The 13,442-nt window shown below is 42.4% G+C and overlaps 1 protein-coding gene across 1 annotated transcript in view; it reads right to left on the bottom strand.

The window, feature by feature from the left end:
* Positions 1–13,408, bottom strand: part of NELL2 (neural EGFL like 2) — a gene marked incomplete at its 5' end in the record, with an annotated part of 258,597 nt that extends 245,189 nt beyond the window's left edge. The window contains one exon of the mRNA XM_019543949.1: positions 13,279–13,408. Coding sequence (XP_019399494.1) covers positions 13,279–13,408 — 130 coding nt within the window. The remainder of the gene's footprint in view (positions 1–13,278) is intronic.
* Between the last annotated feature and the right edge of the window lie 34 nt (positions 13,409–13,442).

Genomic DNA, 13,442 nt, shown 5'->3' with positions numbered 1-13,442 from the left:
TTCCTGGACGCTCTTAACCTCTGGCTGTGCACATATTAACACCTGAAACTAGTTTTAAACACTCCTTAGGGAAGGTTTCTCTCTGATCCGTGTCACCCAGCTTGTGTTCCATTAATATGTGGCCACTTGCCACAGCTGAGCCACCCAAGTTGCTGTCCCCCAGCAACCTAGGATGCAGTGTCCCCTCCCCCACTCTCCTGTTCTATGTGAACAAATTTTGCACCCCTGAACTCTACTGCCCAAGAAGCAGCTCTGGCACCAAGCCAACTCTCTCACCTGCCCCAGCCATGTGACCTTCCCATCCCCAGGAGTGCAACCCCATGCAAACAGCCTATAGAGCACATGCCAGCTAGACAGGTTGCAGGGCACAGATGAATCCAGGAGCGGAGTCTATGGGGATGGAAACAAGGTAAGGGGCCAAATCAGGTCTCCATCAGCTAAGGCTTCCTTCTTAGGGCAGGGGTAGTAGCTCCCCCAAAAGCTCCTTCCCTCACTGCTCCCACCTGCCAGCCACACCCAGCCACCTCAGGAAGAATAACCAGACCTGAATCCCAAATCCCAATTTATTAAAACACGAGACCTCCTTTAATTTTCTTCTTCTTTATTTCTTTTCAATGTTTTAACTTATTTTTATTTTATCCTTTAATGCAGCGATGGGCAAAGTGCAGCCTGCTGGACAGATCCAGTTGGCCATGGACTCCATTTCCCAGCAGCCCTTGCCCACATGGCTGGGGCCAGTCTCCATGGAGACCCCAGCTGCAGCTGCACTGTGAAAGCTCAAGGCTGGGGTTGCCATGGAGACCAGCCCCAGCCATGCTGGCAGGGTGTGCAGCAGAGCAGGGCAGGGCGCTGCTCTGGAGCCACTGAGATCTCACAATGGGGGCAGCTTGCTCCAGAGCCAGGGCAGAGCCATGAGCTCCTGCTCATGCTCCAAACCAGTCTGTCACCACTGCAAGTACCTGGGGCAGAGCTGCAATCCTATACCTGTGCACCCCACCTGGAGTGTACAGGCTACAGATTGTGGCTCTGTCCTGGCTCCAGACCAAGCTGCCCTCATTGCAAGATGCCAGTGGCTCTAGAGCAGCCCCCTGCCCTGCTCTGCCATGTACCCTGCCAGCATGGCTGGGGCTGGTCTCCATGGCAACACCAGCCTTGAGCTTTCATGGTGCATCTGCAGCTGTGGGCTCAGTAGAGGCTGGCCTCATCCATGAAGGCAGGGGCTGCTGGGAAATGGAGTCCAGCTATTTGTCCCACCCTGCTTTAATAGCTGCCTTTATTTCATACCTTTTCCCCACCACCTTTTCCTTTCTACCTCCTGTTTCATTACCTGCTCCCACCCCATTAACTCTCCGCCTCCCTGTTTCATGTTCCCAATTCCCCCTCCCCGCAACCCATCTTACATGCTCACCCACAACAAAGATAGGCCTGTCCTCACTCACAAGCCTTGTAGTGGCACCTCATAGCTGTAGCTCCTAGTCAGGCCCTTGCTTCCTAGCCTGCTAGTGGCAAATCACAGCTGTGCTGGTGGGGAACAAACAGAGAAGATTTTTAGCCTTAAGGTGTGACTGCTCCAAACTTAAGCTAGCACTAATACTGATTAACATTTAAGCAGCTTAAAGTGTAAACTATAACAGAGCCCTTATTTAGCTGCTCAGGTAGATCCATCCCCTGAAGCCTATACTCACTACTGTTGAGGGGTGGTTTGTCTGATGGTCAGTAACGTTAAGTAGACAGTCAAAAAGGCTGTGTGTTTTCTTCCTCTTCCTACTGCCCCCAGGTCTCTGGGATTTGCAGTCCAGAGTCAGAGTCGCAGGACTCTGCAGGGCTTCTCATTACTTCCTCTTCCTGCTTCCAAGTGCCTCTGGGATTTGTAGTCCGCACTCACAGCCAGCAAGTAAGTTTCAGTAAGTTTAGCAGCAGGGCAGCTCTGTACTCAGGGGAACGTGGGTTTTACCCCTCTCCCTGGCCAAAGACCCCAGCCAGGGTTTGCCAGGGGAGTGGGGGAGAAGTAGTCCCTGCATCCCCCCAAACCTTCTCTGCTGGAAGACACAGCACAGCACAGCACTGGAAAGCATGCTGGGGGACTGTGATTTAAACTTCAACCAGGAAGCAGTCTAGGACAGAAGTTTCATAAACCAATTTGACCCAAATCAGTTAAGTCTGATACTAAATTCAACCAGGTTTATCTTAAACCAGTTTCAGCCATTTTGAAACTGGTTTATGTGCACTGAGCTTCTGTTCCATTACAGATTTAAACCAGTTTCTGATCACTTAAACCAGTTTATGTGTAACTTCTGTCCCTAGCCTAACTGCTTAGACATGTGTCATTTCTGTCAGAAATATTCTGAATGTACTAAAGAAGGGTCCCTGTTCTCTGGTTTTATGTCTCCTGTTTTTCCTGTAATGTGGGTCCTCCGAGATGGTAATGATGCTGGAGAGCATTGTATAGCTGTTACCTTAGGAAGTAGCAGGCAACCCACCATTTGGAAACTAGCATTTTCTCCTGCTTGCAATGTAAATTATTGTTTGGAATTCTTGTTAAACCATTTATTCTTTTCTGGCATCATGGTGAATACTTTTTTTTTCTTTTTTAACTATTTTGGAACTGTACTTGGCTTAAACTTGTAAGACTGCAGTTCTTCATTTACATCCAAAATGGTGACCCTAATAAAGTATTAATCCGAGACTAAAATGTATGGACCCAGACACATGACATGGTCCATAGTAACAGAAAGTTAAACTCCTCAGCCGCTCCCAACTTAAAAGATGTTTGAAAAAAACAGAAGTTTATTCCCCGTAGCAAAAGTTCTATTATTTTGATATTTGTTTTCAAAATAAAATTGAAATATCAAAAATTTTACAGGAGATACACTTTTGAAAACAACTGAATCATAAATGTGACAAGGAGACGTTATCATGCATTAGGGGAGATACAGCTCTCCTAGAAAAATGGCTGTAGAGAAAAGGACCCAGAACTACAATTCCTATCTTATAAAATTATTATTCCTATGAGGCACTGTGGTAGATGAAGTATACCCAGATTGCTCATTTAATCTAAAACTTTTCATTTAGATTTCCCTGGTGGAAACTTCCACCCAGATGATACTGTGATGGCCAACCCATTTTTTTTAAATGGGAGAACATTTTGTTTGAAATATTTCTATCAATCCCAGTAACCAATGTCACAGTTACTAAATGCTATGCACAGTCTACAACCTAGAATCAGCTAAAGGCAGAACAGCATCCTAAACTCAAACTTCTTCATATCTGTATGATAATTTTATTTTAAAGTAGTAAATGAGTTAGTCTACAAGGTGCCAACCTGACCTGCCTTCTGTCTAAAACACATAAGGGGCACTTGAAAGACCAAAAAGAAGACAAAGCAGGCAATTTGACTTTAATGGGTGTGGTTTGCTTATGCTCCTGACAATCTGCCCTATTATGTTAGGATGACTTCTTTACCATCAGAAACTTACTATAAAAAAACTAGTTGAAGCTGCGCTTCACTGTGGAAAATTAATTTGATTTTTTTATTTTGTATAACCTTTTGTCATAATTATCATCATCTTTACTTTATGGTTTATGCATCATTGCCTATTCCAACTTCAAAAGCTTTCAGACCATCGTTTTCATCTGCTTTCTTCTCTTGTAGACTTCAATTGAATTTTTTGACATGGGTGAGCTACCAACCCCCACGATCTGGCCTCTGGAGTAAGAGATATAATTTATATAGATAATTGGCCAAAGGGACATATTAGGTGATCTGCTATCCCTATCTAATGCACTAAATATAACAGAATAACTTCATCTTAATGTATACTTTTCCATAGTCTTTTCCACCCTGACTTTTTTAAGACCAAAGTACTGGGGACTTCTAGCGGTTCTTTTTGGTAACTTTTTCACAATATACTGCATTATACTGTCAAGAAAATATATTCCTGAATGTCATTTTAAAACTACCCCTTTTATAATGGCCATTATATTAATCTAAGTTTTTCTTCTCTGAATATTAAAACATTTCTCCCTGTTTGAACTTCACAATCTTTTAGTACTGTTATCATGCTATAGCACTGTCATTCCTTGGACAAGCTATACATACTTAGTTCTTTTAATCTTTCTTATTTAGTCTTATTTGTCCCTCTAGTGGACAATCATTTTGTTATTGTTCTCTGCATGTCTTGAAAGGAGTGCAGAAATGAATGTGATGTTCCAGGCATAGAATCATAGAGAAGGACAGGACCTCAAAGGTCATCTAGTTCAAACTGATGCATGAATGAGGATGCAATATTCCTATACTATTCCAGACAAATGCCTAACTAGGGTCTTCGTGGAAAAACCTCCAAAAAGGAGATTCCGCAACTTCTCTTGACAGCTTTTTCCATTGTACTGTTCTGACATTAAAGAAGTTATTTCTTACTAAATCTGCTTTGCTGCAATCTAAATGCATTGTTTCTGGTCCTGCCTTCTGTACCAAAGGTGTCTTTAAAATATTTGAAAAAATCGTTACCATATCCCCCTTGATTTCCTTTTCACCATGGTCTTAATAAAACCATATATGAACTATTAACTCACTACTCCGTGTGCCTCTGGACATACAGCAGTCCCCTACCTCACCCCTCAAAATCACACTGAAACAATCAAAAATCTATTTAATTTTGTGTTTAGGGAAGCTTTATTGACCAGAAAAAAATAATTCGTATTGAGTGGTGATGATGAGCTGATGTTTGGGTGCTGAATATTCAGGGACTATTTTCAATTCAAATGATATTAGCTTAAGTGATAGTGGTGGTAAGAGCTCTTTAGAATGGCTATGCTCCATTATGCAAATAAATGTTTAGGGAGTTATTAAAAACACAGATTCCTGACCTCAAAGCCACAAAAGTTCCCTTGGAACCTTTCTGGTTTATTAGGCATTTGCATTTAGGGACTGTCACATTCCAATCTATGGTGTCAAAGCTGACATGCATATTCTTTATGATGAGGTTTCTTGACACAGCCCATAATGGATCCTTCAGAGCAATTATGGTCTAATCACGTCAAATTTGACTAAAAGAGTCCTCAGTTTATGGATCACCAGCAATATTGATTGTAATGGCTCCTCTGGAAACATTACAGTCTATCATAAGACTGTTGTTGCTGCTGCAAATTCTATATTAAATCCATCTATTAAAGCCCTAGTGAACATTTATTCTGGGTTCTCTAGTCCATTCATGTTCATTTACCATGTCCATGGTCTCTTAGTACCATCCAATAGTACATTAAGAGATGTGACTAGTACTTGTAAAGAAGTTTGAGTTCAGAAGTCATTTTTCTAAAGTCACATTATATAGTCCTCTCCCAGATTTTTAGGTTTACAATACAAATTAAAGATGCTCAATACTGAACAAAAAGCACAAGACATATGAAATCCCTTTCTATTTTTTGTTGTCTTATAAAGAAAAAAGACCTATATATTTCTTAAAGTATAGCAAAAAGAAATGTATTCTCACGCCTGAACCTTTAATACCAAAAATATGTTGCCAACACATTGTTTTTCATTTAAGAATCAAGTTATAACTACCTCAAATACTTAAACATACATTTGTTATGGTAAAGCAATGTAACTATTGCTATATCTAACCAAAGAGTGCCATTACAGAACTGGCACTTCCCATCTTAATTCTATATTTTTCTAGGTCAATACTGTGATAGACCACAAAGATGAGCATAATAGTATTTCTTAGAGCTGCAGATAAAAAAGATAAAGATAGATTTAGATAAAACAGATGGACACTGGAGAAGTGCAAGGTACTCTCTTTCAGATCAAGGCACTGAAACTTTCTAATGCTTCATCCCATTCACGGCTCTGCCTCAAGCTTTTAAGATTACAGATTTAGCTGCTGTGCTGAATCTGCAACTTGAGAGACACTGAAATACGACAAACCATGGGGAGCTGAAGAGCAGCCATACAAAAAAAGAATTTTCCCATGACCACCAAATATAATCCCAAACTCTTCTACATTATGACTTCAACCTGCTTAAGACACGCTGGAAGGCAGCAAAATTCCTGGGGATGACTGCATAACACTTTCATATACAACAATATTAGGAAGGTGTAAGAGACATGTTCATTAACTGATTTTAGAGCTGTCCTTCAACTCCTGTGTCTGGGCAATATGAGATAAAAGGAGCAAGATGGGACTGGAATATAGGAACATTCAGACACCCTATTTTTCATGTCACACCATGATGCTTTCACACACAATAGAAACTCGCCTTACAACAAAGAAGGGAAGAAAAGCAAGTTGAAGACCTGAGCCAGGTCTATCAAGGACTATACAAAAAACTCTTATGGCCACCTCCCAATCTCACTGAAGATTAAACACTGCAGCAGTGAAGAAAACCTACCAAAAAAACCCCAAAACAACCATGTGTAGCCAAGCACAACCACTTTCTAGTTGTCACATTCCCTATCAGAGACATGTCATGGGAAAGCAGTTACATAAAATGGCACAACTCCACCCTAGTAATCTTCAAAAAGCATCTTGAACACCCACCTTGCTGTGGTCATCTGATCCCAGCAGTCTTTCCCACCCAAGTGCAGGGAAGGTAGACCCAATGATCTGTAGGGTCCCCTCCAGCCCCTAACATTTATGAAACTATGAACCTCATGCCCCTCTCTTTGCTACTCCAAAAATCCCCAAGCAATATAGAGGCAACATGCTTGACAGCTACCACATACACAGAACAAGCACCATTTCCTGAATTTCACTACATGCATGGATCTTGATGCCGTGTAAAACAGTCTTGCTGTCAACATATTTTGCTTCAGTTGAGTCCACAGTGCCTTGCTATACTTTCAGTGAAGGTTATCTAGTGAGTAGCCATCTGTCTTCAAGCAATGCCGATTGGTTGCCTAGGTATTCTGTCACATGCAGAGAGAAGCCAAGCCTGCCTGCTGGTCTCTGTTCCTGTGACTGTCCTAATCCCTTCCCTCATCAATATAAGCAATGTCATAGCCATGCTCTGGTACTGAGTTCACATATTTTCCTACAATACAGATCCTCAAGGTACCTTGGTGCTGTTTGCCACACTGGAGCATTTTGCACCCAGAAGCTCATCTGACATCAGCCAATATACAGTTGGTCCAATAAAGGATAACAAAAAACCTTGCTTCTCACATGGGCCACCATGGTTAAAAGGACATTCTGGCCTTACATACTCATCTTTGGCTTTAACACAGCATGCCAAATTGAGCCCTTTATATTTAGAGATATTATCAGCCTAATTAGGATTTTTCTACTTGAGATTTTAATAGATTGCTGCTTATTGTCAGGAGCCAGGACAGCTTGCCAGCTAAACTGCCCCCAGCTGGCCTGGGTTATCTGAGTGGGTCTGGTTGCCATTGGCCCAACTACTCTCAGCTGGGCCTAGATGCCTGCATAGGCCCAACTGCCAGTTTGTAACTAGCCACTCTTTCATTGCCAAGCAAGCCAATCAACAGTGCAGGTGCTTGTCTTGCTAGCCTGAGGTTTCTGACTGTGTTATTAGTTTTCTGGTTCCAACCTCTAATTCCTGATTTCCCACTCCGTGGGTCGTCCTTTTTTGTTCGTACCATCTTAGGTTTGTTTGTTCCTAGTTTCCTGGATTCATCCTGTTTGCTACCCATGGACCCCCCTGTGATTCCAGACTGCTTTGCCAACTACTTGACTCCCCTGAAAGCCAGCTCCTGGCTTGTGGTGTAGCTCGGCAATATCCCACATCACACTTCCACACAGCTACAGCTGCCTGCTCCAGACCCCGTGGCTGGTGACTCAAGTCTGATCCCTGCCTCATGATTCTACCCAAATTGACAACCCATGTCTCAGTCCCCTGTGAATCTTGTACTCCTGACCCACCTGCTCCTGGTTCACTGAGCCTAACCAGGACCCATACTTCCCTGACCTTGTCCATTCCTGATCCCCAGAGTTATAACCCTCTAGGGTCAAGGCCCAATTCCTTAAGTCCCAGTCACACCACTGATAGGTAGGACCTCTTCAAAGAGGTAAGTGATGCACAATAGCAATTCTGATTTTTTTAACAGACAAGTGAATAGTTTTAGCCAACACTAACCAGGAACACTATTATTTGAACTAACCATTCACTATAATGGAACAGAATGATTTAATTAAGCTAACTAAACACAAAGATTGAGGAAAGGGCAGTTCTTAGCCAAAGAAGGTTTTTCCAGGTTATAGCCAGAGACTAGAGACTTCTGCTTGTGCTATTGATCCAATTCTACCACTCCTTTGTTAACAGCATTATACACCACAGATAGTCTCTCACATAAAAAGTCAATGGAGCTGCTTGCAGAATTAAGAATTATTCATCATGGAAGAATGAAGCCTGAATTGCTTGTTAACTGCATGGTGCTATGGCACCCTTACTTTTGCATATTGTATGACTTCCTAAATTTCAGCAATGTGTATTACATAAACAGCAAGCATAGGAAAAGTAACTGGAATATGGAAATGTAGAAATGAAAATATACCCTTAGACTAAACTAACCCCATTACCACCATCAGTGGAAGCTAGATCCTCTGAATCCAGGCTAGGCTATAAAAGGGAAGAATGTTAGTTCTTCTGCATTATCTTCACCCTTCCTTAGAAACTGTGGAAACCATAGACCATGGCGACTCTGACATCCCCCTCCCACAGCCACACAGGACTTTACTTGTAAATTATAGCAACTGTGTCAATATAAATTAATTTGCTTGCCCCCTAAGCAAAACCCCTTTCTCCATTCCAGGCAGGGGATTTTAGCAGGAGCAATGTTGTGAAGAAACAAGAGGGAGCAAGGGCAGCCCAGGCATCAATAGAGGCACAAAGCCTTCATGCGTATTGGCCTTGCCTCCAAGAATCCACTAGTTTTGAGAGTTGCATTTCTTCTTTCAGAGACAAACCATACTCCATCCAAAACTAGAACGTGACCAACTTTCAGCAAATATAAACTTGTAAAGGCAAGGCCAGAATCAAATAATCAGGAAATCTAGTTCTACATAAGTCATTTCACTTTATCTTTAAAGATTTGTTTCTAGCTCATTTATTCAATGCTGATAGGAGATAAAATTACAGGCAAAGATGCAATGATCTTTTAAGGCTGAAACCCATGGATGCATGTGTAAGCTTTAATACTGTACCACTAGCATTTTAAATACTGAGCTCACTGCCCACATAATGATGATAAACCATTGTACAATTTGGCCTATTTTAGTTTTATTTTCTGGCAGCAGTTTCTGCCAGGAAGATCCAATTCAAAAGCCACTAGTCCTAAAGTCCTTTCATGCATCATACTGACAAGATTAAATCTGTTCCTTGGCATTTTGTAGCACATCTTGTTCTTCATCATAGCCTACTGTATAGTACCACTACAACTGTTTCTTTTCTCTGAAGTATTTGAGCTTTGTTTATAAACACTTAAACATTAGGATTTTCTAAACTAAAAAAAACAGGCTTCTTTCCTGAATAAGAAACTCCAGCATTCAATGCATGGGCTCTATTGTTCTCTCTACCCTTTCAGTGTTTTGTTTTGGTTTTTTTTACATTCATCTCATATAAATGTCACTACACAATCTGTTAAAAAGATCCCTGTATTTATTTCCTTTCTGCATTGCTCTGTCAGTCCTCCTTTTATCCCCTTCTCTCTCACCTCTGATGGATGTATATGTTCCTTATAATTCTACCCAACAAATAACAGCAGCGGCAGCATTTTTTTATTTTTTCACTTTTACATATGCCAATCATCACAGGATTTAGAATGACCCTTTCACCACAGTCTACACATCTCCCGTAACTTGATGCAAGGGAATCCTCTAAATATTCATAAACTCTTGAAAAAGGACTGTCTGGTTTCGTGCATCTCTAAGCAAGTGCAACAGGACTGTGACCTCAAATGAAGTTTATGTGCACTAACATAGTATAAATGATTAACACGACACAGCTTAAACTTCAAAAGAAGAACGAAGTAGTACTGGTGTAAAGAAACCAAGTTAGGGAGAATGGGGGTAATTCTCAAGTCTGAAAACACCGTTTTCTACCAAAAATTAAAACAACTGACTTCAATATAACTACATACATGCTTAAGTTTAATTAAATACATAAGCATTTCACTGAACTCTAACCAGCTCAGTACACTTCAGGATCAAATCCATGATGTCCTACTTAGGATACTCTCCATCCCATGCTACTGTTGTCTAAGAAAATCCTGGGATAATAAAAAAACAGTTTGAAATGCCACAAGTGTTGTTGCAGCCAAGAAACTGTAGCTATTTGCAAAGGAGAAGGCTGTAAATGTAAACCCTGCTTGATCTATAGAAGCTGTATCAACATGGCATACTTAAAAAATAAAGAAATTTAGTTAGTGATATTTGGTTTTGCTATATGGGCTACCAGATAGGAACTCCAAGCCTTCTTCACAAAAATTAGTCACAGTTCATTATATGTCTGTGGGTTAGGTATTGTCAAAATTTCTAAAAGGCATTTGGCACCTAATTCCCATTAAAATCATTCATTTAATGGGAGTGAAGCTCCTTCTAAAATACCTCCTAAACTCTGGTCCACAGTGCTCGAGGCTAATCTTGTTGAAGTCTGAGGTAAAAGTCCCACCGACTTTTCATAGCACAGAATTAGGCTGACAAGAAATGAGAAGATCCAAATGGCTACACATTTGGAATGTTTAGAGTAATTTTTAATGAGAAATTGCACAAGGGCAATCTAAATTCTGTAGAGGGGACCACAAAAGACTGAAACTACGTTCATAGGCTGAGTACCCATTATTGAACTCCGTGTTTTAGGAATATAGGTTCCTCTGAAAATCAATTCTCAAAGAATTTAAATCTGAATATTCAATTGGACAAAAAAAAAAATCCTCTTTCTTCAAAATTGATAGTAGGCCCGGTAATGCAGTCCTTCCTCAGTCTAAACTCCTAACTGCATCAAAATGCCTTCCCTCCTGAGTAACGACAATAGAGAAGAAGCTATTATTTTTCATTTAATTTCCACTTCAAGTTTCTTTAATTCCCCCATGACAGTTAACAGTTGATTTGCCACCCTTCCGGTCTTTCTATATTCTGCATTTTTAGTGTAGCTATTTTCTGAGAGTGAATTACAGTCCTGATTCTGCTACAATTCAAGCTGACAAAGAGTCTTGCTTAGAACTTAAATGGGAAGAGCAGCAGAAATAAATAACTGGGGGAGAGCTACAGTGGATTTACCCCAGCAGAGAACCTACCAAGAGCATTTTGGGGCCAAGAACCGAAGTGACATGTAGGGAATTCCATAGGTGTGATAAACCTTCAGTGTCTGAAGATACCAAAGGAAATGAAGATAAAGCAGAATCGGAGTAAAGAAACAAAAATAAAGCTGATGTCTGATCATTTTGGCCACTTCTATCAAATTGTTCTCTCTCTAGGTGCTGTTGTCTATAAGATGAGAACAAAAATGAGTAAGTGGACCAAGGGTTGGATTCTACACAGCAATTTCTATATTCTTAAGTGTGAGTCCAAAAATCTAAGTTTGTCCATTCAGTGAAGACTCAGCTGTCACTGTATGAAAATTCAGCCAATGACACAAAAAGAAGATCAATGTACCTAGTTCTGCATGGTACTGAAGGCTTCCTGAGAGATGCTGAACACCCTCCACTGCCATTTTAGACAAAAAGGTGTTTATTCAAGTAGATCAGAAAGAAAATGGACAAAAGAAAATGTCTCTTGAAGAGTAAAGTCTTATCTTCCCCCCACCACCTTTTTGAGGGTTTTAGCTTTTATAAAAACCCTGATATTCCCTGCTACAAATGAGAGGCAACTTTTTGTTAATAATCTAGAGTTTTCATCACCTACTAATCTTTTGTTCTACATGCTAGAAAGCTATATAAATCAAGTCATTTCATAGAATCCAAGAGAAGTAGGGCTGGAAGCGACTTCCAGAGGTCATCCAGTCTAACCCCCTGCCTGAGGCAGGATAACTATTGCAAATAACTATTCCTATTATTGTGGAAGTTTTGACTTTTATTCCTGTGAAAACAAAAGGCAGGGCCTCAAACAGAAACAACAAATCCATGTAATTTCCACTGTTTTAGGCCACAGTAGGAACAGCCATACAAATGCATCGCTGCTCTCAACCACCTAGAGTCTGCCTTCTGAATCTGCGAAGCCATTTCTGTTTAAATACTGCATGTGTCAAGTTCCTCCGTTTGAAAGCCAGCATCTCAGTGTTAATGTCCACAGTGACACATGCTGGCTGTACCAGGCAAGAACACCACCATGGAGAGATCCCGTTATAGAAGCCCTCTGGTGACTGAATAGGTGTTTGATATATGATCTCATTAAAAGCAAGTGAGGGGAAAAAATCTGGAAAGAGAATTTCTACCTCTGTCAGATAAGGATGGTGCTGTAGAGGCAGCACAGCCTCTTCTTGCCTGTTACACCAGCAAACATTTGAGACCAGGATTTAAAAAAATTAAAAAAAGAGAGACTCCTAACACAATCATTGACACCAGCAAGCAATGCTCTTTCTTTTAAAACTGCAGAATGATGCACGGCGTTCTGCTCACTCCTCCACAGGTTAAACCATCTTTCCTGCTCTGCCTTAGCCACCATGCAAAAAGCCCACCCTAGCATCTTCCATGGGGGGGGGGGGGAGACCTGCTTTCAGGCACCCACTCCTCAGCCTCAAAGCATCTTTTAAAGGACAATGGAGATTTCTTTCCACCCAATTTATCCTCCTCTGCTGCACGACTTAAATATCCGGTCGCCTTTCAAAACTCCAGCACAGGGAGGGTTTAAAAGGTGGGTCAGTCAAAAGACCCGATTTCTAGAGGAGGCTTCGGGAGGAAGCTCCACAAAGGCAGTGGTGCCAAGAGGGACGAGGCTAAGGCTTGCGATGCGGGGCCGGCGCGGGGAGCAATACCACGGATCGCCCCGCAGCCCTGCTCTGCCTCTTGCGAGGGCGGGACGGCAGGGGTCCGCCCGCTCCAGCCCCGCCCGGGCCGCGCACGCAGCGAAACTTTGCGGGAGCCGCGGCTCAGCTGGGGCCGGGGCCGCACAGCCGCTCCCCGCCACCCGCCAGGCGGCCAAGCCATCTGCTCCGGGCCCTCCCGCCGGACGCTCATTAAGTGTCTGGCAATCAACAACAACAACAAAAAAGAGGAGGGGGGGGGTAGTGATGCGAGGCAGGCGGCAGGGATGGGGGCGCGGGGAGCGCGCTTTGTGGCCGCACGTGTGCACGGGGGGAGCTGTCAAAGTTGAGCCCGAGCGCCTGTACCTTGGAAGAGGAAGGCTTTGCTCCCGTTGTGCAGCCCCGGGACCTGCCGCACCCCCGCCGCCTCTCCCGGCCGGAGCTCGGACAGCACGTCGATCTGCAGCCCCGGGTCCACGCCGAAGCCTGCAACTGCCCCACACAGCGCCCGTCAGCACACGCGGCCCCGG

The sequence above is a fragment of the Crocodylus porosus genome, unplaced genomic scaffold (assembly GCF_001723895.1).
Source record: "Crocodylus porosus isolate Cpor-Errol unplaced genomic scaffold, CroPor_comp1, whole genome shotgun sequence".
NCBI classification, from domain to species: Eukaryota; Metazoa; Chordata; order Crocodylia; family Crocodylidae; genus Crocodylus; species Crocodylus porosus.
Note: the sequence above shows the minus strand (reverse complement) of the source record. Positions and strands in the feature narration are given on the sequence as shown.